At 44.9% G+C, this 23783-nt stretch overlaps 2 protein-coding genes across 4 annotated transcripts in view; both read left to right on the top strand.

The window, feature by feature from the left end:
* Nucleotides 1–3508, top strand: part of MARCHF2 (membrane associated ring-CH-type finger 2) — a 34693-nt gene extending 31185 nt beyond the window's left edge. For all 3 annotated transcript variants that reach the window (XM_067312803.1, XM_067312805.1, XM_067312804.1), the window contains one exon: nt 2619–3508. In XM_067312803.1, the coding sequence (XP_067168904.1) occupies nt 2619–2777 (159 nt within the window). In that variant the 3' untranslated portion in view covers nt 2778–3508. The remainder of the gene's footprint in view (nt 1–2618) is intronic.
* A 4743-nt stretch (nt 3509–8251) lies between these two features.
* Nucleotides 8252–23783, top strand: part of HNRNPM (heterogeneous nuclear ribonucleoprotein M) — a 28386-nt gene continuing 12854 nt past the window's right edge. Inside the window, exons 1-5 of the mRNA XM_067312811.1 lie at nt 8252–8431; nt 12537–12706; nt 21522–21574; nt 22412–22419; nt 22504–22597. Of these exons, the coding sequence (XP_067168912.1) occupies nt 8274–8431; nt 12537–12706; nt 21522–21574; nt 22412–22419; nt 22504–22597 (483 nt within the window). The 5' untranslated portion in view covers nt 8252–8273. The remainder of the gene's footprint in view (nt 8432–12536; nt 12707–21521; nt 21575–22411; nt 22420–22503; nt 22598–23783) is intronic.

Genomic DNA, 23783 nt, shown 5'->3' with positions numbered 1-23783 from the left:
TTCTCTGACTCCCCTCCTGAGCAAAGCTCTGGCTCTTTTCCTTGAATGTCCATTTAATTATCTTTAAACGGGAGCTGCTAAAGCTGTTGCTTGAAAATGAGCTGCTGGCTATGACTGAGAATGAGAAACCACTTCCCGATCATCTGCTTTCCAGATTGACACGGGAGCCGTGTTCCCCGGGCTGTGATGTATCCAGGCGCAGACAGGCCCGAGCGTGGCTGAGACCAGGTGGAAAGCCCTGGTGCTGGGGGCAGGCAGCAATCCAGCTGCTGTGCCTGTTCCTATTTTAAAGTAAGAGAAGAAACGCAGTTTCTTCTTTCACAGTTAGCGGAAATCGGCACTTGATTCTGTCTGGATGTTTAACTGATCTGTGCTGGGAAAGGGCTTCCCGCAGACACCGGGCTTTGCGTCCCTTCGGACATGCTGAGTTAGGCAGCCAGGAGCCTGCAGCCTGGAGCAGGGCCATAAGAGCAGGAAAGCAGAATTTGTTGCGTAGTCCGGGAGCTCTCCCAGCTGAGAGCCCAGAGGAGCGGCTGGGCTGGGGAGCAGCTCCCTGCCCCGCTGCTCCCGGAGCCCCTCCAGGCTCCCCCAGCCGAGCTGCTCCTGTTCTCTCCGGAGGCTCCCAGGCCGGGGACTTTCTCCTGATCCCACCCAGTTCTTTCATGCTCTGTTGCATGGGTTTGGATTTTCATTTCGACTCTCCTTCTTCTAAGCCCTGCATGTGCTCACACCCTCTTGGTGCCCTTTTCTGGCTGCTTGCTGGGAAGCACCATCTTGGGAAGGGAAGAGGCACAGTGGCCAGAGGAGAAAGAGTGGGGCCCGGAAAAGCTGGCCATGCTGTGGGCAGCCCAGCCACAGCCCGGTTCCCTGCCACCTCGTGCTCTGATCTCGGAGAAACTGAGCTTTTCCTGGGGTTTGGATGTTCCTTGCAACTCTTCCCCATGGGCTCTGGCGAAGGGCGAGCTGGTGCTGCAGCCTCCCCTTCGGTGGGGGAGGCGTGTGGGTAGCAGCCGATGCACTGAGCGCGTGTGATCTCTGCTGCCATCAAAACGGGCAGCGACTGCGTTGCACTGGGGAGCTGTCAAGGGAGAACCCCGGCGCTGCGTGTGCTCGCTCTGACGCACGGTTGCATAAGCTTCGTTTCTGTAGAAAGCCGAGCTAAAATTGGAAACCTTCAGAGGAAATGCTTCCGTCCTCTCCGTCCTGGGACGGGTCTGGAGCCCTGTTATTCAGACTTATTGCGATACCTCTGTGCCGCTGCGGGCTGGGCAGCGCGGAGGGCTGCTGCGCGGGTTCGTGGTGATGTGCCGTGGCGAGAACCCCAGCGGGAGGTTTGCGGGAGGTGCTGTGGTCAGGGCTGCTGCTCCTTCCCATAGAGCAGGAGCTTTCCTCGAGTTTCGCGTTATTAGTTCTCCGTTCCTTGCTGTCTCTGAATGCTGCAGCAACGCTACAAGATGCATCTGCTTCTCCTTTATAAGCAAATAACATTATTTCCACAGTTGTATCTCTATATTAGAAAAAGATGGGCGCGTACACATGAATAGGCTAAATTACCCCATGTGCCGCCCAGCTCCATCTCTGCTAGCAGATGTGAGTACTATCCAAAAGTATTAGGAGTACTGACTTTCTCTTTGTCAGGTATACCAGCTAAATGACACGTTTCCTTTACTTTTACACAACAAGAATCTTTGGCTTTGATGAGTGACTGACTGGATTAAGTATTTAACTTTCTTCCTCACAATTTTGAGGGAAAAAAAATGCAAGGAAAATATATGCTCTTTTTGTTCCTTTTATTCCTCAAAAATTTCTAGAGACGTGTAATATCAAAGCTAAGGAAGCAGCAGGAGCTGGGAGAAAATCCGTAGTGGTGTTAAGGATTGCAACGGGGCAAAGCAAGGAGCCCGGCCGGCTGGGGAAGCCAAGCTCAAAGCTCCCTCTTGCAGGGCTGCTCTGAAACTGCACGGCCAGCTCCTGCCTCTGGGCCGGGCTGTTGCAGGTCCTGTGCAGCCTTGGCATCCTCTCCTGTCTCCCTCTGGTGGACTCTGTAGAAATAGCCATCTCCCGAGCAAGAGCATTTTCAGAAGTGATGCTAAAAGATCAACCAAAGTTCTGCTGTTGCAGACCAAGGAGAGAAGGTTTCTGCAGAGGGTGCGTAAGATCCACTGGGATCTGTGAGGCTGGAGGAGTTTGGTTGGATTCAGCCACTTCTAGGCTGATGCCGTTGAGAACCCCTGGTTTAGTCCAGCCCTGGTGCTTGCTTCAGCCTGTGTCTGGGGTGAAGGAGCCAGTTGTGGTTCCTCCTCGCCACATCTCTGTGGTTTGTTTCCCAAATCCAGCTGAGCAAACTCTGGCTCTCTGTCCTGGTGCTGCCCAGGAAGCCCCTTTGGCTGTCCCAGTCCAGTGTCACCAGGAGATGGATTTCTCATCAACGGCTTGGGACACGGAGCACCTCAAACCGTTTGGGGGTTAATGCTGCCTCCTTTGCTTGGGGTGGTGGTGGAATAACTAGAAAGCGTGAACAGGGGGAATGGGGTGGCTGGTGTCTCGCCAGCCCCCTATGGGCTCCGGCATTTCTACCGGGAATACGGTAACCAGGCTGATGCGTTGTTGCCCACCAGGTTTCGTTCCGCTACCATTGCCAGCTGTACTCGGAGTGGCGAAGGACCAACCAGAAAGTCCGCTTGATGATCCCAGCCTCGCGGAGCCCTCACCCCATGCCCCACTCCCTGCTCTCCGCCAAGCTCATGAAGAAGACCGCGGATGAAACCACCGTCTGAGCCATCCCTCGGCCGCTGCCTGCCGTGCCGCGAGGCTGCACCTACGGCCGGAGCAGGGGCAGCCCTTCGGGGCTGGCGACAGAAAAGAGGTTCAGGTCTCCATGCGTGTGCCGGCAACTTGATAGCTGTGGAGGCACTAGGAAACAATCATCCCACCCAAAGGGACTTTGCAGTTAGCACGTACTTTATGCTACAGCAAACAGACAGATGATAAAAGTCTGTCGTGTGAAACGGCCCAAAAGAGCCAGATGGCGAATGTGCCTGTCTGCAGGGACACTTTCCTATAACTAAATACCGTATGTGGAAAATCTCTCCCTCTATATATGTATATCTATATATAATATTATTTTTTAATGGCCATGCATATTGTGTTTCAGTCCTTTTGTGTTGATGTTCTAAGCTTCAGTATAGAAGCTGGCAGCCTGATCTCATTCAGAGGTTAAATCTATGCCTTTTCTCCAAGTGAGCATTTAAAGAACACTTTTCATTGACTGTTCTTGAAAGTCCCCTTCTCCTTTGCACTAAATGGGTTTTGATAATATTGCAGCAGCCTTTCCCGTTGCTCTTTGGTCTCTTTTGTGGTGTTTCTGTCCTTTCTAGGAAGCTGTGTGTTTTTAATAATTATTATAATCCCAGAAGGAGTAAAATGACATAATACTGAATGGAGACATTTTGTATTGTAAAATACTGTAATTTTGAGAATTTCAAAAGAAGTTTCGAATGAGAAAATCTTCTACTGTGCAGATGTGATCTCACAAAACACTTTCTTCCCAGATCCCGCTCATCCCCAGGACGCGGATGCGCTCAGCTCTTGTATGAACGTCCTCCTAGCAAAGGTAGATGGAGGATCCGTGGGTGGGAAGTGATGGCTTGTACTAGCTAAACTCACCATTGCCTTTTGCTGTTAAAACGCTTGGAAAGGACCTTTTCTGACCCCAAGAGGTGAGAGTTGGAGTGTCTGTTTGCTGATATCCTTTCACTGTCTTGAGGCTGGACCTCTCGTTGCTCAGTTACACACGTACCTTACTAGGGCAGGCCGTACTCTGCAGTCACTCAGCAGGACGCAGGCAGCCTCGGCTGCCTCTCTGCGTTTTACTTGCACATTCCTTGGCAAAAGCCAGAGGAGCTGCTATGGTTTAGTTCATCCCTGAAATCGCTGCCTGCCTGTTATCTGTGTCCACTAGAGAAATGCCCCAAGGCCACTAGTTCCTGGAGGAGAACAGGCTCTGAGTCCCTTCTCCTGCAGGGCCAGCGCTCCTCTTCCTCCTCCATCCACCTAGTTAAGAAACCCCTCTGTCTTGGCGGGGCTGATCTGCCAAAGGTCTTTAGCACCTAGTGTAGAGTCTCTCCCTCTTCCTGACTTTGGCTTTTGTCCCTGCCTCTCCACCGCTTCCCCGCCGTGCCAGACAATGCCCGCGTTTGGTGCTGCGCTCTCCAGAGCCCCGCTAGCAGAGCGGGCCGTAAGGACGCCTGCGTTGGCGCTGCCCTGCTGAGTGCTCCAGTGTTATGTGCTGCTGCTTGACACGAGCCTCGGCTCAGACTCATGCGCTGGTGAGGGTAGATAGCAGGGAGAAGGCGGCCTCCAACGGTGCCCCTGTCCTTGGGGTGGGCGATGGCTGTGCACCATCTTCCTCCGCTCCCTTTGCTTGAATGCAGGTGGATCAGTCTGGTGGCCTGTTAGATTGAGACCTGTAGCTTCTTGAATTCAAAGCACCACATGCTATTCCTGCGCCTCTCTAGCTGCAAAGCTGGATGCTTTTCCTTAGATGTTCTCTATTCCCTGATTTTTATTTTTTTTTATTTTTTTTTCCTGCCTGACCCTACACTGGAAGCCCCAGGTGGGCATGAGCAGCAGTGGCCAGTGTCCTGTCTCCCCAGGAGGATTGCTCCAACCCCAGGGCCTGTGTCCACTTTCCTCCTCTCTCTCATGTCCCAGGCTTATTTGTGTGACTCGGTGACATCCCAGCACATTTTGCAGCAACCTCTGTCTGCCCAGCCTTGGGCTTGCAGATGCTGGTCCAGTTTGCTCTCTGCTCTGAGCACAAGGGTCAGACCACGTGTTTGATCACGGGGACAAACATTTTCTGCCATAGCTGCTCCCTTCTCTCTGCCAGGCTCCTGGAAAGGTCTGGTCTCTTCCCTTTTACCACTTGCCTGTGGGCACCTTCCTTTCTTTCCTTTCCTTCTTTTTCTCTGTAATTTGGGATGACTTGGCCCCCTTTCTCCTGGAGGCTTACAGTAGAGAGAAGCCTCTTCAGTCCAGCTGCAGTCGTGGTCACTGCACAGCAGTAACATCCTACGAGCACGCATTTCAGATCAGCTTTTGCAGAGTAGCTCTTCCTGCTCCTAACAGTTCCAGCCTGCTGCTCCCCAGTCTGCAAAGGTTTGCCTGTGTGCTGGGGCCGTGCGGTGGCTCCTCTGCTCCCCGGCTGTGCCGACTGTGCCGCTGGAGGGGCTCAGCCCTGCCTGCAGGCACCGCAGCTCCCGCGTGGGTGCTGCCTCCCTCCCCAAACCCCTTCTCTTGGCAGTGAGCGCTGCACTGCCGCTCTGCGCCTGGTGCTTTGTCCCCCCCTGATTCAGCCCTTCCCCACCAACACTCATGACGCCAGGATATTTCCACTGCAACAAAAATGTTGGGGTCTAGTTAAACCTTCCCAGCCCTGGCTGCCTCCTAGGAGCTTGGTCTTCTGACGCATCTAGTTCTGGCAGGTATCTGAGGATGTGCATTCCCACACTGCGTTCCCATAGTAATGAGTTAATGGAGCCAGTGTTTCAGCTGGGAAACCTTGGGAAACCTGATGTCAATCCAAATATGCAACTGTGAAAGCCAGATGTCCCTGGCTGGGGCAGATGGGTCCTGGCCTTGTGCTGCTGCAGGGCTGTGGCTTCACTCTCTGCTTCGTTGTCTTTATCATAGTTGCCAATAATTGGAGTTGTTGCATGTGCCCCTGCAACAGCTGATAACGACTCTTTGAGCCTTCTCCTTCCCAGCGGAGATGCTCTGCTCTGGTGGATGTGGGAAATCAGTGTCTCTGACCCGCCACATTCCAGTGTCATGAGGAAACGGGCCGTGCAATTATGTAAATAAAAGTGAGACAAGCTTTGGGTTGTTGTGTTGTTACTGGAGAAGATGGGAGGGCCCGAAGGGCTGGGGCTGTCTCCCTGCTAAGGTGCCCCACTGCTGGGTTCCCTGGGCCTGGTGAGCAGCTTTCCTGGCCTTGCCCCTGGGAGAGCTGGCGAAAGGCTTTATGCTTGAGCCAAAGCTGGGCAAAACCAAGGCTTGCTGTGATTTGAGCGCAGGTTTCTCTTGGCGTGGGCCAAGCAAGGAAGCGAGGGTGATGGTGAGGTCTGGGCCAAGGGGGTCCTTGCAGCCCCTCCAGGGAGAGGCCAGGGGGCTACACCAGACCGACCTGGCCTGGCCTGGCCTCCCAGTGCTGCAGGCTGTGGTCCTAGTGGATGCTCCACAAGGGGATCTTCCCCCCTCCGTGCTGCTGGCATTGCTCCAGTGAATCGTCTGAGCAGGATCCACCCTTGTGCCAGCCAGTCCTGCCTGGCACTTTGCTCCAGGAGTCTGCTTGCTGGTGCTGAGAGCTGCAGGACCATACACCAAGGCCTTGCCACCATCCTGAGGAGCTCCTCGGAGTCTTGGTCCGAGTCCTGCCAAGTGCTACATCCGAGGCTGCAGGATGCGAGAGCTGCAAACTGGTTGGGTCAGGAGAGGCTGATCCAGGCTCCCGGGACACAGTGCTCTGCAGCTTGTGCCAAGGACGATCTGGGGTGCAGAGCCCCAGCAGGGCTTGCTGAGTCTGTTCCTGCAGACTGGTGTGGGGGCAGGACCTCTGCCCTCGGCTGGATCCGGCACCCAGAGCAGAGACCTCATATCCCGCACAACCCTGCACCTGGGAGCTGCTGAGCTGGGGATGGTGCTGTTCTCCCCAGCTAGATTGGTCCCAAGTGACCACTAGTATCTGGGGAGCCCCTGTGGAGGAAGCAGGAGGACCAAAAGCGTCCCTGCAGCTGCATTTTTAAACACTCATGCTTCTCCCTTTCTCACCCCTTCCAAAGATTCTTTCAATTACAAAAAGTAAAAAAAACCCAAAAAATCAGTTGAGAGGGAATTGTGTTTTATTTTTCTAAGCTTGTACTTGTGGAACATAAAAAAATCCAGTCTCTTCGCTGATTTTGCTGGGGAAAGAGAGTTTTTGAATCACATGGAACAAATAAGACAAAGCCAACGTAACCCTCAGCAAAGGTGGTACTCGGTACACGTTCCCCAGCAGCTCGTTTCAGTGCCCTTAGAGTTAGGCCCTAGGTCCCTAAAAAAGACCGTTTCTTCTTTAACAGCAATGACTTGCAAAGATGAAGAAAACAAAGCGAATGCAGGAAGAATCAGATTTTTTCAGATCCGCCAACAGCACCCACGAATGCAGACGTTACACCTCGCCCGCACTTGAAACTGACTTCTGCCTATCAGAACTCACAACCCCTATAGGAAGGGAAGCTACGAGGTTGTAAGGCACAGGCTGGTTTCTCCAGCTGGGAAGAGTTACTCACCGCCTTTACTTGGCGTTTGCAAGCAGATTTTTGCACTAGGAAATGCGCCCCCCTCTCCCCTTTGCTAAGAGCTCCGCTGTCTTCTTGATGACGTCTTCATGGATACCGAAAGGTTGTTATGAGTCCCTGCTCCCCTGACCCCGAGGCTTTTCAGCTCGCTATTTTCATCAGCGTGGCGGTTGTGCGTGTGTAACTGTGGCTGAGAGGCTGTTCCCTGCAGGATAGCATTAGCAAGAAGACATTGCTCTGCTGGAGCAACGGAGCTGGAGCTATCCCAAAAGCTAAGAGAGCGCGACTGAGCCACTGCCGAATGCAAGGTGCTGCTCTGGCAAAGGAGAGCATCAGTGCGCAGGCAGAAGAGCTGAACACACACAGCAAGGCCTTCAGTGGCAGAACAGGCCCGCGAGCAGCCGTGGCCCAGAGATGAACAGGAAGAGCTGGAGGAGCTCAGGGCGCCGACGCAGGCCGCTAAGCGTGAGCGCAAGGAGGATGGGGAATGGGAGACACGACCGACGCGGGCCGTGAAGGAGCTGCGTTTGCTGGCTCTAGAAAGGCTGCGAAGCCTGTGGGGCCTCTCTGGCGGGCAGCCCACGGCAGCAGGGCACACACGGCCCCCAGCAGCCCTTCTGCCGCGCAGGCACGGCGCAGGCAGCCGCGGAGGCTCAGATCCACGTTTCCGGGCCCCGGCGGGTACCGGGCACCAGCAGCCCCCTCGGCGCAGCCCCGGCGCCTCAGACCCGCTCGGGCGCCACGAGGCGAGGCGGCCCATGAGGCGGCCCCGCGCGCCGCACTGCGCACGCGCAGGAAGCCGCAACGCCTGCAGCCCGCCCCCCTCAAGCCCCGCCCCCTCCGGCTCCGCCCGCTCCGCTCCCCTCCCAGCGTGCCTTGCGCGGCTAGCGCGCGGGGCGGGCTCTCCTCACACAAAGGCGCAGCGCTGGGAAAATGGCGGCGACAGCGGCAGTAGCGGCGGCTGCGGAGAGCGCTGGCGGCAAAATGGAGGAGCCGGCGGCAGCCGCGGCGGCGGCGGCGGCAGCAGCAGCGCCGCCACCGCCGCCGCCGCCCAACGGGGCAGGCAGTGCTGGGGACGCGCCCGTCAAAAGGTGAGGCGGCTGCTGCCGGGCCGCGCTCCCGCCTGGGCCCGCCGTCCCGCGCGCGGCCTCCCCGTGCCGCGGGCAGGCCCGGGGCAGGCGGGCAGCCCGCCGCCCCCGCCCGACGGCACTGGGGCTCGCCGCGGCACCGCCGCCGCGCGGGCCTCGGGCGCGCAGGCCTGTCGGTAGCATCGTGGCGCTGCTCGCTTCCGCGCGGGCACTGGGAGCCCGCGCAGGGCCTACCCGCCGCGCCGCCTGCCATGGCGGCCCAGCTGGCGGCGCGGAGATCGGCGGGCACGGAGCCGCCCCGGGGAGGCGCCTCTGGGAGCGCTCTTGGCCTGAGGCCGGGGTGTGGAAGTAGCTAGTACCCCGTCCTGGCGCTATGTGCACCGCGCAAGCCTTAGGGTACGGTTGAAGTGCACCTCTAGAGATACAGCTAGTGCCAGAGGATTGGGTTTTGATGTCTTAAGTTAATTACTTTTTGTCCTAGCCTTAGCAGACGGGTGATAATAATTAGGCTCTGCTCAGGCAGTGATCTTCTCTCACTGCTGCAGAGTCTGGATCAAAGTGTGCTTCTCTTCTATGGTTAATGATGTCCCAGTGGTGTGGGTTAGGAAGACATCTGATTCAAGTGCCTCATGGGCAAGAGCTGGCCTGAAGTTGATGCCAGGCACTAGCTAGGGGTTACGTGCCTGTTGTAAGGAAAATGTTATAGAACTTTTTTTTTTTTTTTTTAAAGAAGCTTCAGAGCTTACAATTACTGGCCTGTAAATGTGGAGGTCATAAACAAGAAAAGCTTGAACTGCATGTAACTTGCATGGATGGATATTAATCTCATTTTGGGAAGTTTCATTCTCAGAGAAACTTTTTTTAATATGAAATCTATGCAATGAGCAGCAATTTTTCAGTTGCTTTTTGACCCTGGGCCTTGAAGATAAGAATTAGCATTTTGAACCTGATGTTCTGTGAGCAATCTTGGACTTGAGGTCAGATTTGTTTAACTGGTGTTCTTGAGGCATGTTACATAGTTGTATGTCAGCTGCATTTCAAGCTGCTGAAGACTTATGCCCAGACATGTTGCATATCTGCTGTCCAACCAAGAGCTGACAAGATATGAATAATTGAGGCCGGCTAACTGGTGTGTAGCTGATAGGAGATAATAGAGGTATGGTGAAGAGGCGAATATGGTACCTTAGCTTGAAAAGTTTCTTTCATCTGTCTCTACCGGGTGTATTTGTAGGCTTAGTTTCACATGAAACGTTGGATTGTGGTTACACCTTGATTGCACACCAAAGCTTGATCTTGTCAACTATAGCAGATCCTGCAGCTCCGGATAATATGACTACAACAGTTTGTCTTGTATGAGGTGAAGATTCATTCCTGAAAGTATAAATAAAGATTTTGAATTTGTTCTGGTTCAGGAGGCAGACCTTTTCCTGACCCTCTAGGTGTTTGGGTTTTCTCCAGGGGGGTTGCCATTTTTTCTAGATTCAGTTCTGTATCTAACATCAAGCTCTATGTAGCAGAGCTAACATGTCTACACTGATAATGTCAGTGTTCATGTGAGCATACTTCCAGTGTTCTGGGCGGGGGGGAGTCTATGTATAATGTATTTGGATTCTTGCTGTATTTATTGACTTGTGGCCCACTTTCTCTGGGTATAAGTGGCATGTTTCTGAAATATATCTTGAAGAGTACTGTGTGTAGTAGTCCATTTCTTGGGAGAAAACAAGAGCTCCCCTTTCAGTTCCTCCTTCCACACACTTATCACAAACAGAATTTTTCTTGAGACTTGCTGGAGCATTTCAGTTCTCTAACCCAAGGTAAAAAATCAAAGTAGAGAAAATATTTTCAGTAAGTAGTAACTTAAATGCGTTATTCTTTATAGATCTTGTTTTAGCTTCATGTGCTTTTGGTATAAATGGGTCACAGTTATTTACAGTTGTTCCTTGTTGGGATGGAGAAACCTGTTCTGGGAATTTTATCTCACCTATTCTCCTAACTTTGTGATACTGACAGGAATGATGTGTTTGGGGAGATGATGCAGGATTGAGAGGAGCTCAACCTCTCCTGCTAGCTAGAACTCCCTGGGAAGAGAGACCTAAAAGCTCAGTTGTCTTCATACCTACTGACTATATCTTTTAAGCTGTCTGTGTGGACCTCTGCCTGCCCGTTCTGGTCCTTTCAGTGTGTTGGGGGATACTGCGGAAGTGTTGTCTGAAATGCTACAAAAGAAAAATACTGCAGCTTAACTATTTTCTCTGACACTTCTGGATTTCCTGTACTTGGCTGGATTTTTGTTACATTGAGTATGATAGGAATATGTTCTAGGCTAAAGCTTGCCTTTAATTGTGGGTACTGTGGCTTGTCTGAATTTTTTTAAAGGTGTATCAAAACTTGAGGTGTATGCAAGCTGATCTGGGAGCATTAAATGCAGGATTGTCAAAGGTGTTTGCATTGTAGCTCATGACTTTGAACCATCCTATACAGCAGCTCTACCTTGGTGGAACTTGAACAATTCTGTTTTGAGGATTAACCATAGAAAACTGGAGCACTGGATGTAGCTTTTACTACAAGTGTTCAGTTTTATGTGTATATGTGTTATTTCTTCAGCTAAATAGAAGTTATGGTGTTTAAAGGATCATCCTGATTTGAATTTGTTTTTTTTTTTGGGGGGGGGGGGATTTTTAATGACTTTGTTACTCAAGAAGTATTTTAAAAAAAACTTGATGAGGAAGAAGTCTAAGCATTTCATTTTTTTGGTGAAATAAATACTTTACATAAGTAAAGAATTATGCATGCGCATGCACGCTCTTCTTCCAGCATATTATTCATGTGCAGAATCTATGTTGTCTTTGGCCTTGAGACTGAATGATATCTGATGGGCATATGTAGAGCCAAATTCTGCTTGCAGTTACAGCTGTATCTATAAAGTAGCTGAATGCTCATAGCTGAAAAAGCATAGATGAGTATGTAGTAAAAATGAGGAACCCACTCAAATATGCAGCTTCTTACAAATCCTCATACTTTCACTGCAGGCTGTTATATCACTGATTGAAATGATTCTAAAGGAAAGAATAGTATTAATGAAGTAGGTTCATATCAGAGCTAGGATTTTTCATACAAATACTAACTTCTGACAGGGCTTGGAATTTACAGGTCTACTTAAGTTGAGCTAAAACTCAATGTAAGTACAGCACATTTTTTTTAGAAACTTTATCAGCTTCTGTGGTTAATGTTTTCTCATTAATTCTTTGTAAAGGTGCATTTCTGCATCTTGTAAACATGGAAGTTAGTTATATCAGTTAATGGAGTCATGCCGTGCTGAAGTTTTTCATCATCCTATTTTTTTAAACACTTGCTGTTCAATATATACACCTGATGAAAGGTCTGTATACTGAAAGACCTGATGCTCACATAGCTTGTTAGAGAAATAGTCTTCATTTTTCCTTTTCCAAATCTGACATGTCAGAGTTGGTGTTCTGATATAGTTAAAAGAATCATCCGGTACATCTGTTGTAAGGCACGGAGGCTCTGAATTAGTGGCATTGTCCAAAAATGATATTCATTAGGGGGGAAAAATGTTGTTTGTTAGCAGTCATAGTGACCTGAGTGCTTACATGCAGGATCATTTTGTTAAGATTCTTCTAGTGCAAAACTACAAATATGGTGGGTCAATGCATTATTTTTATTGAAGTTGTTTAAGTAATTCCATGTGTTAAGAAAAAAATAAGTAGGGTTGGATGTGTTTGGTCTGGAGCATTGTGAGGAGATGAGGTTAGGCTTGGTCTACTTTAAAGATAGCCTATAAAACTGAAAACTTTTGACTTAAATTAGTTGGAGGAAGGTGGGGAAAAACAGTAGGTCTTGATGACTATAAGCCGTCTGCTATTAGAAAGTCTTTGTTACAATATGCTGTGCAGCACTAGTACTGTGGGTCCCAACTGTGTATAAAGGTGTACAGTTCTATAGTTGTTCTGCAAATAACAGTAATAGACTAAACTTTGCGAGTTTTGATTTAATTTTAAGAATATGAAAACTATGTTCTAGGAGGTGGCATGATTTGGGTCAAATGCCAGAGTAGTTAATGTGTCTGAATATCTTTCTTTGCTTGCAGTGAAGGTGAACGGCCAAGCCAAAATGAAAAAAGAAAAGAGAAAAGTGTCAAAAGAGGAGGAAATCGCTTTGAGCCATATGCCAACCCTGCTAAAAGATACCGAGCTTTTATTACAAATATTCCATTTGATGTGAAGTGGCAGTCTCTGAAAGACCTGGTCAAAGAGAAAGGTAATGTACAATTCAGGTGGCCAAGTGATGTCTGTCATCTTACTTGTGGCCGACTCTTTGTTTCTAAACTTAACAGTTGAAGTTCTGGGTGGACTTAGTGACATGAGTTTTGTAAAAGGTCTGCTTAAAGCCTTTTTTGGTGTTGTGCAACATCTACTCTGTGGCAGAATTCCACATGGATAGTTCCTTTATAGGCATTTTGGCAGATGGTTAATAGTGCTTCATCAGAATTAAAAAGATCCATTGTCTCAATGGGGGGGTGATCAGGCTTTTATCAGGTTTTAGTCTTGACCTGCAAGAAATTCAAGAAAACTTTCTGAAGCATTTTAATGTCTTTTGGTTACTGAAGGTGGTTATTTACTGCTGATCTGGTGTATATATAGCTGTCTCCAAACTTTGTAGTGATTTGTGCTTAGATAAAAATCCATATTGCCATTCGATAGCAGTAACATGTATTTAAGGGTGACCTGCAAAGGAGAAAAATCAGGTTTGTGCTTTGGCATGTGCTGCAACATGGATAGGGCTTTGGAAATTGTTCATGGTGTTTCCCCCTTCCCTACTTTTATTTAACCTACACGTATGAATGGGAGCCTTCTTGGTTTGCTGGCTTAGCATCTTCATCCCTTCAAGAAGATGAAGAAATTGAGTTGACTATTCTCAGATGGTGATAAGTCTAAATGCATCTTTTTGGCTCACTTAGTGTTATTTCTTTAAGCTGATGCCCAACCTATTGGTTTTCAAGTCATCTTGGAAATGTAGCCTAGTGGCAAGAAAATATCTGGCTTCTCCATCATTAAAATGTCTGAAAATATGTTAAGAGTCACTAATACAGCCATTCCTCTTGTGGGTCACTTCTAAAATACATAGCATGTCATAAATATCTCACAAAATAGCGATCAATGTTCACTTGTGTTTTGAACTAGGTAAGGAATTACGGCTAATGAGTTCATAAGTTGTGGCCTAATGAATTGGAAAACAAATTTCCAAAAGGGTTTTAAAACATCCGTCTCTGGAGGCAAAACGGAACTGAGTCCGTGTAACAAACTATAAGCCTCGGGAAGTGTTCATAATTAGAGGCTGTGAAACACTGATGTCTGAGATTCAACAACTGGTTTCCATAATATGAAGAAATAGAGTCTTAAGATTGCATTAACAGACCCTAATTATGAACGGTCCCTTGCCTTAAGCTATACTTTGCTACACAAGATACACTGGTTAATAGGAGTATCTGTATGTGTAGATGTCTAATATTTTAAGTGCTATGTTGAATTCCGTTCCAAGTGTCTTGTGGTTTCTCTCCAGTTCACGTGGATGGAAAAGTCCGATGTGAGATTGTTTCCTGCCTTGCTGTTCAGCTACTCATTCCTGCAGATACTTCTAGGGGAACAGTGAAACCTCTTCATTCTGTCTGCAGGGCTTGTTATGCTAAATCCTGAGAAGCATTGTTCTTGGTTTTTGGGACTGCTTGTTAAAATATAACAGTTTAGATTTGCTGTGTAGTTGGGATTCATTCTAATTAGTCACTGACTTTTACCAAATTGGTGCTCTTGTGCTGTGCTTGAACTTGCTGAATCGGTACTCCCTGATACAAGGCATAGTAGTTCCAAGAACCAGGAATGTGGCTGTGAAAAATCTAACTGTTAGAATTCTTGGTTTGTAAGTGTAAGAATTACAGGCCAAACGTTCAAGGTTTTGGGAGCATGTGAAACAGCTCTGTACATAAAGGATAAATATAGGCGATTCATTACTGCTCCATCACTCGGCAGTCGTAGAAGACTTAAGCTGTTAGCAGCAATGGCGTAGCAGGTTGCCGAACGTAGAAGGAGTTCACCTCAATCGGCTGTTTTGCGTCAGTAAGTATGGTTTAGGAGACATGAGCTTTGAGGTTTGCTTATATTTCTGCAACCTGGTTTTTTTCAGATGCGTACATCTGAAATCTTAAAACAGTGACATCGCTCTGAAGAGCAATGCCTTGGTTCAGTCATTTCAGCGTATTTGTTGGTGAAACTCAATTACAGGTGTGCAGTATGACACAGTTTATTAATAAAAATTAACAAATGTTCTTGTTTGAAACTCCCTTGTATTGGCTGACAAACCCAAGCTTCTGCTAAATTGATGTCATCAGCATTGATAACTGGTAATTGGTAAATGGATTCAGGAGAAGAATGAGGCAGCAGTTCTTCAGCATGTAAGTGGATTCTAAATGTGATCATGATTGAATACTAAACAGTTGTCTTAATCTGTCCCCCAACAAATGGCTCTGTCTTGGGGAGAAAAATTGTAATGCTTCATGGCAGCTGGCATACATGATGTGATACCATAAGATTAAAAACAAACTTGTATTTGAATTTGAGATACTTATTGAGATACTTATTGATTCCTTTAGGAAAAACAGAATTTTATATTTTTAATCTCTTTACTGTTGCTGACAATAATAGCAAGATAGAATACAACACAAATATTAGCTATAAAATGAGCAAATAACTATGTTCTGCTCTGTTGCAAAGCTAGGAACGGTTGCAGCCAAGGCTATGCTCAAGTCAAGTTCAAATGTTTCAAGGGAGCCTGTAGGCCGTTTGTATTAGCACGGTTGCACCCACTTTTATGTAATGCCGACCTGTAGTATGTGACAGGCGTGCTTAACTCTGCATATCAAAACCTGGATGTGTGAACAGATGTGGTAAAAAGTAGCAGCTGCTTTTCTTCAGTCATTATAAGGTGGGAACAGCTATGCTGCTTAACTTCACTGTTCATGTGCTGACTTCGCCTTTCTTCCCCCATCTCCAGGAATTGTTGGCAGCTGATTACAGATGTAACTCGCTCTTGGTACTATACTTAATCCAAAATGGTAGCACTGTTGAGCACCTTTGTCACTTGGGTACTAATGGCAGTTACTCCATTACCTGAAGACAGTTGTTGCTGAAGGTTCCCCTGGGCTTCAGTACCTAAGAAGATACTGTCACAACGTGCTTACAAACTTCAGTTTGTGGCCAAAGAGAAAAGGAAGAAATAAAGTAGTAGTGCTAATTTGTCTGACTTATTCCCTCCTACTTTCAGTAGTCATGCTAATGAGTTTTTAGTATGACAAGCATCTTTCCACAAAAATGGTTCCTTGTCCTAGTTCTAGAATTACTTACAACTGGATCCTCTACAGGCCTTCCAAGATCCTCCCATCCTGTACGGTTCCTGCCTTTCTTCCCATTCTTTACCACTAGGCACCACCACCTTTGTGTGTGTCAGTTTAAAATTAAACTTCGGTCTCAAACTGCAGCTTACTACTTGCCTATTCCTTTCTGTTGAATGAACTAGAATTTAATTTAACATCAGTAAAATCTATCACGGATAAAAAGCATGATGTTCTCTCTTCGTTCCACAGCTAGATGCTAGTGGCAGTTTAATTTCTTTAATAGTTAATGTCAGTCAACAGGCAGCTTGCTTGTGTGAAAGCAAAAGCAAGCCTACCATTTTGTTTCTTCCTCTGGGAAACAGATACTCTCTTTACTTATGGAAAGGGGAGATCTACTGTGTTCCTTTTCCCATGTGCTTATATTCAGGCACCTATATCAATTTCTACAGAAGGCAGAAAAATGGTTTTTATTCTTCAGTCTGTTCTTTGCAGTTCAAAGCTATTGTGAAATGCAGCTAGATGAATTCATTTGTGTAAGAACAGTTATGTATCTTAACTTGAACTGAAATTACTTAATTGAAATTTAGAACCAAGTGTGTATAAATGTTTCATAACTTGTTTGGTGCAGAAGAAAACTGTTTGCTATACTAAGTACAGCACCAATCTGAGAACCGATGTTCTATTGCTGTGGCAAGTATGCACTGGATTTGACTGCTCGCTAGTGTCAGTAAGGGAGATGGGGGATGCTTCACCTTTCCTTCTCATTTTCAAAGGGGTTTTTCTTTTCCTGTGAAGTAGAGGAGAACCTGAAAAGCTCTGAGCAGTACTTGAACCTCTCAGTTGGACCCCCATATCTGTGATTGTTTCAACTTGATTTACTTCTAGATCATAGCAGAAAGTTTCATCACTTCTAAGGCTTTTACTCAGGAATCTTCAGTGCAGACTGCAATGTAACTGACTGTTGTTGACTTCTGTTGCAGTACAGAGATGAATACATCCTTAGTTTTAAGGTTTTTCCTTTTTTCTTTTATCATGGCTGAAAAGAGAACCTTGGCTGATGTTTCCATGGTTCAAAACTTCAGTGTATTCTTCTTTGGACAATGTGAGAATACTATCTAGATTACCTGCTTTTTTTTTATAACTTTTTCATGTGTGCTGACTGCAGATGGCAAGATTTGACTATACTTAATGTATAGTGGGAATATTTAAAATAAGACATGTAAAATGTTCAAAAAAAAAAAACCCTAGTAGTTGAGAGCAGCAGCAACTGCAAGCCTTTAACTTGTATGTGATTTCTCTTGCTTAATTTTTGTTCCTTAAGACTCATTCTGTGCAGTCAGTAGGTTCTGTTCATAAAAAAAACCTTGGATCTTCTTCAAGGTGAAACTTCAGTTTAAATCTTAACTGTGTACCTTGCACAGTGCTCACAACATGCATCTCTGACTAATGTTTGATCTGGCTTCTGTGTAAAGCACTTCAATAAAATGTCTTGAGTAGCCATTATAAGTGGAGGTCAGTACCTTATAATAGGACTTTCAGGTGTAACAATAGCTAAGTTTGTTTAAATTTTGCATTTCTGCTGTGGCTGTCATGTTTAATGGAAGTTTTGCTGTTCTGAAAAAGCTGCACCAATTTTATTAAGAGCAGAAGTTGTACTGGATGTTCTTGAGCTGTCTGTCACCTTGCAGCAATTCTGCTCAAGACATGGTCCCATCGACTTCCTAGCAAGATAGACAGAAGAGACTTCAGTTCCACTGGAATGCTAATAACATTTTAAACAAGTATTTTAAAACTTTTTAATGAGTATATAAACTTTCAGTGTAGCTAATTCAGTTAGACTTTGAAATTTGTGGGTGGGTTCTGCTTGTTTCTTCCATCCTCCTCTATTTTTATAGCCTTAACCGTCTTTTGGAGGTGACATTGTCTTTGTGGATGTCATTGGATAAAATGTGCTTTTCATCTCTTCTCTCCTGGCTATGCTCTTAAAGAGCCAAAGTTCCACAATGCTTTTTTTTTCTAGATTCTCTCACTGAAAAGGAAGAATTTTCCTCCTCTGTAGTAAAAAGATAGTTTGTTTCCTCTTCCCTGTCTTTGCTTTGGGAGAAGTGTACTTTTCTTCTCCTGCTTTGCCTAAAGATCCATCTGTACATCAAGTGTCCTTCTCTCTTTCCATCCCTGCCCACAGGTAACTTTTTAGAGGTAGTCTGTCCTGAGATTTAAATATGGTAAATGAGGGAGGAACTGTGACAAATTCTGAATTCTTATGTTGACGGTGTTTGGCTTTTGATGGTACGGTTCTCCAAATTCTAGAATCAGTCACTTTGATTGCAGTTCTTTGCTTCTGAAGATGATAATAAAATCTGTGCAGTCTGAAGGTAATGTCTTGAGAGGATGCCTTCTCTGTTTGTAGCAATTTACTTTTGACCATGTAGGCCAAGGAGACTACCGTGATTTTTTTTTTTTAAGCATTTACCATGTTTTCAGTTTCTGTGTTCTCTTTTCAGTTGCTGAGACATGCATCTATGGATCTCTTACACCTTTCAAGAGTTTCTTGGTTTCTTACTAACAGAATCATATTGCCCAGCTTAATCTTTAAAATGAATGTCCGTATCTGAGCTCATTATCCTAGGCTCTCAGATACATTCATCTAGCCCTGGAGAGGTAACTAAGCCATGCCTCAAGTCACCATATGGGTGTACTTATCTGAACATCCTGAACAGTCAAAGGAGAACATCCAGATGCAGACAAACTAAGCTTGGTTGCACATCCTAACTTTCCATGCAGATAAACTTTGCAGAGTGGATACAAAATTGAGGAAAAAACAATGACAGTATGAAATCATACCTGTTCTTGATCTGTTACACTGGAGATTCCTTTGGTTTGTACTTCCAGTTCTTGTAATGAAGACTTCTGCTTAAACTTTTTGTTTTAGAAACACTGAGTTTCTCAGCTTTCTTAAATGTGAGTTAAAAAAAACCCCTTCTGCTCTAAAGGCACCATGGTGAGCATAATGCAAGTATAATTAACTTGAGGAATAACTTGAAACATTGAGCTAATATTTTCTGCTAATTTTTAATCCCCCTGTGTATGTGTATTTGGTAATAAACTTTAATTCCTTGAATAACCTTTTTTTGTGCTTGGATGAGATTCCTTCACTTCTGGGTGTAAGATATCTCTCCCTGTGTGAGCCAGCTGTTCTCTAGCAGAAGGAACATCTGCCTGGATCACTGTGGATTTCTTTTGCCCTCTGAAGCAGGATTTGGTTTGTGGATATCTGCTGTTGGTACTTTTCCATGGCTTAATTGCCTATGCAGTGTTATAAGCTGCATTTGTCTGCTATTGTAGCAGGCAGATCTCTGTCCATGATGCCTGCTCTTATGATACACTCTGGTCTGAGATCTAGAAAGAAGCCAACTGAAATGTGACCCAGTGTAGATTCTTTTTTTTAAAAAAAAGTCTTTTGGTAGTCTCAAACCATAGTCTCTTGGAAAGTGTCATGTTGAATCTTATTACGTGTTTTTCAGGTACATTTTCTTTTGCACTTCTGTACTCTGGACTTGGTGTCTTAGATACTGGACTATTAGTGTTTTTTTTTCTTTTTTCTTTTGAAATCTGGCTAATTCAGGAAGTTCAGACATCCTTTAAAGGAAAACAGCTACTCCAAGATGTATATTCAGTTTTAGTTAAAGCTTTCTATAAGCCTTGAACATGAAGCTCTGAGCAAAATTGGCACATAAAATACTTTCCAAGTGAGATATAATTGCTTCTGTGGCAGATTCTAGGAAATCTTGTGGTTCAGAGGTCAGAGATTCCTTAAAAGAGCCTATGTTAAATCATATTTAACATATGTTATGTTCAAGCATGGCAAACTTGTTTTGGAAGAGTTTGTGTAGATCTTAGGTAAGAATTGCAGCTGACTTGATTAGTGATTGGGAGTGGAGAGCCATAAATCTAGGGGCTCAGTAGTGTTATTAGGAGCAAAGAGTCCCAGACTTCTAACCTTGTGACTTTTGGCCTCTGTGAAATGGAGTGGTTTTGTATTGTAGGTAATCTGGGAATTTGTTGTTTTACTACATAACTTGTTGAATCACATTTTCATTCTTGATTAAAAGCTTGGTTGGACTCTGGCTGCTGCTGTTGAGATGGATGGCTTCAGAATGTCCTGGTAATACTGAATATTTGCACTCAGTGCACGGCCCCTGTGTACCACCATGGGCTACTCCAGGAGGGCTGTATCCAATGCAGTCCCTTTAAATAGACTGTGGAAAGAATTCCATGTATACGGTATTCTTTCATGATCTCACACTGTTCAGATTATAGGATGGAGTTGCTTTTTTTGTTAGGCTTTATTTCAAGAAGTACTTACTGCTTAGATAGAGAAGATACTGATAGTAATTGAAGTCTGGTGATCCCTGTCCCTTTAAAAGGGATTTGTTAGTCTTTACCAGTCTCAAACCCTTACTGTCCTCATAAAAACACGAGTGGATCAGCGTTTCTTTAATATGTCCGGCTATCTGCTCTCTGCCTGGAATGCTGATACTGTTTAATTTCTCTTTTAAATGGAGGAAAATTTGTAGAGACTATTAAGCATTCCTTTTCTTCCAGCTTCTGGAATGGACTTTCAGAATGCTTGTTTTCATTAATAACATTAGGTGTCCTGTAAAGTGACTGGTCCTTTGGCAGGCAAAATTGAAATTCGTTCCTCTGTCCCTTACTAAAAGGTAGACCCTTGAATGTGAGACTCCAGTTAGCTCCTGGTTCAGTTTGAATAAATAATCTGTTGTTCAAAGTACTCTGTCAATATTCAGACTGTAGGACTTGTGGTTTCCCACGAAGACTGCTTTCGTTACACCTTTCAGATAATAAAACTTGGAGTCCTCCTGTCATAATTAAAAACAAAAAACAAAAACAAACAAAAAAACAAAACCCAGAAAAAAGTCATAATTGTTTTCTTCAGTTATTCTTCTGTATGCCAATCACTTCAAAGGCAGCAGCCATTTCGGTAGTTGTATTCTGGAGGCACATGATATGGTTATGTGGTCATAAATAGGCAATCCTAATCTTGTGTGGAAAGGTGCGGATTTAGTTTTCTGATGCATTTTGCCTTTTGCTGCAGACTGTTTTGTCTTGAGAGTGAATATGGCAGAGTTTAATGCTTCCTACTGAAGCTAAAAAATGAACTTAAATTTTATTACAGCTTGACAAAAGGTAAAAAAGGTGCTGAAACAAATATTAGGCAGTCAATAATGTCTTGGTTTGTTAGGTCAGTCTGACTTCCTTTCTGGAAGTTTGCCTTTAGATCCAGAAAAAAAGCAAATGGTAACTGTTTAAGTTCTGGACTACGGAGACAAGACTGCATATTATGTAATGTGAAGGAAACTTATTCTTGCAGACTTTCCCATGGATTTGGATTGCCTCAAGCAATGAGTGGGTACTAAAGATAAGGAAATTGATATTGTGGAAATAGCTGGCTTTTGAAGTGGAGGAAAATCAAGAACATGTTTAACTGTTTTAAAACTTTACTGCATACCTGTAATTGTCCAGTTTTGTGGTTTAGAGAATATGGAGTGTTTCTGGGCTTTCTTATAAGGCAGAGGCTCCATACACGGTTGTTGATTGTTCTAAATTCCCATTGTTTTCTTGGCTTTTCTCCCTTGGTATATGTGTCGTCTGGAATCTGATTTGTAGTTGGTGAGGTAACATACGTGGAGCTCTTAATGGACGCTGAAGGAAAGTCAAGGGTAAGTGTTTGAGAGAATTTCTTCTGTGGATTTTCTACATGACAAATGTAACTGTATGGTGGCGTGGAACGAAACGAAGTCAGGAAGGTAGAGAGTGTGTATGCTTAGTGGCTATAACATAGGTAGTGCTTAAAGCTCCTCTTGGGATGGGGAGGAGGTGGGATGGGGACTTGTAAACAGTGTTAGGGTGGTCTTCCACTGTGTTCAGTTGGTGTTGGCTGTGTGAATTACGCATGGACCCTAGCAGTGGTATGGAATATAAATGGAATATAAAACTTGTGTTTTGGCAAATGTCACTGTAGTGGTTTGCTGAATTTGTAAGGCCAGTGTGTAAAAGCAGGTTCTGTAAACTACACTTCCTGTGCCAGTAAACATAAGTCAACCTCTTAACTTAAACATATATAGCCTTCACAGGTACTTAACTCCTTTAGTCCAGCAAAAGAATTTTACAGGGAAAAAATAGTAGGAGCTCGCTTAACTGTACTGAAGAATATGGATTTAGGGTGAGAGAATATGGCAAGGATTTTGATGTATGACAGAGAAGAACAGGCCATATAAAGCGTGTGGTATTTCTCTTGGAGAAACTGGACTTAGTTCTGTTTGTTACAACTTCAGAAACTACAGTTTAATCCTGTTAATGTGTAAGAAATTATATCTTTTGGAATTCAAGTAATGAAGGCCTTACTGGGTAAGATTACATTTATTTTTGCTATTAGGGTTAACTAATGTAATTGGACTTAAAAATCATTTTTTTGTATTTTGTGCTTTTATTTACTTTTTTTTCTTCTTTCTTCCCTCTTCTCTTCCTTGTTATTTCGACTGAAATCATCTCGTCAGGGATGCGCGTAAGTTCACTTATTAGTTTATAGCAAGAAATGGGGAAGCTCCAAGCTGTAAGCAATGTTCTCAGCTGTCTTGTATCCCCACAGTGTTGTTGAATTCAAGATGGAAGAAAGCATGAAAAAGGCTGCAGAGGTTTTGAACAAGCATAGCCTTGGTGGAAGACCACTGAAAGTGAAAGAAGTAAGACTAGTATCTGCTCTTTCAGTATCTTGGATTTTAAGGTGAAGGGATTGTTCTTATTCAAGTTTTATGGCTGACTAATTTGCAGATAAGAATATTTGAAAAGTAGGATTCATCAAATAGAACTAAAAAAGACTGACTTTTTTTTTTTGCCATCGGCATGCGTTGCTGAATTTGAGGTTGAACATGATTATCAAGAGTAAACTTGATTTAAAGAATAGGGGCTGATGATGATAATGCAGAACTGAAAGAGACAAAGCAAGAGTTTGGCTTTAACTGCAGGTGTGCTTTCTTGTTTAATGATTTGAAGAAGAAACCTGTGTAAGTATTGTTTGTTCTTCATTGACTGCTCTCTGTTTTAATTCTGCATTGTAATGCATGTATGCTACAAACAACTCCACAGGGAAACCTTGTTTCTGAAACATTTTGAAGATTTATTTCCATTTTGCTTTCCTTTTCTCAAATAGTATGACATGCTTAACTGTATCATGCATTAATACTTATTTATTGACAAGTTTAAAACTTGTTTCCAATAGCTTGGAACCTGTAGCTGCGTTGAAGGTCCAATTTAAAATAAATAAATCAGTATTAGCATTGGCTCATGGCCTTATGGTATATGAGCTATAATACTCTTAGCTAAGAAAACTGCATGTTTTCTTAATGGTGGGAGAAAATATGTCTGCATATGCATAAGATGGGATATGTATGCAGGAGGTCTGCCCTTAGCAACCTGCTTCTTTGTGTAGTCTGAGGAGCACTTGAAAAGAAGGATGGATACAGTAAGTGGCAGCACTTCTCGGATCTGGCAGCGTTGATTGCAAGCAGGATAATGATTTCCAGGGGCAGCAACCTGCTTCTGGCTGCAAGCGCTCCTTGAAAACTATTGACTTCTCCCTGTCCTTTGAAGGAAGAGGTGAAACTAAAGATTAGAAAGAGGTAGTTGTGTCTGGAAGTCATCGGGCACTGACCTTTCTGAGGGGCCTTTGGAACGAAAGGCCGTTGAAAGGGGGTCATGACCTGAATGCCTTCTCCTGTTAATGATATACCATTAGTACAGGAAGTCAGGTTGCCCCTTTCTTATCAGTCCTTGAAAAGAGGTAGTTTTAGTTTGCTAAACTCTTCCTTAAACTGTTGTTAAACTTGAACATTCCTGTCCATATGGAATGGACAGAACACAAATGACTCT

This window comes from Apteryx mantelli, chromosome 30 (assembly GCF_036417845.1).
Source record: "Apteryx mantelli isolate bAptMan1 chromosome 30, bAptMan1.hap1, whole genome shotgun sequence".
NCBI classification, from domain to species: domain Eukaryota; kingdom Metazoa; phylum Chordata; class Aves; order Apterygiformes; family Apterygidae; genus Apteryx; species Apteryx mantelli.
This window is presented reverse-complemented; position numbering and strand designations above follow the sequence as displayed.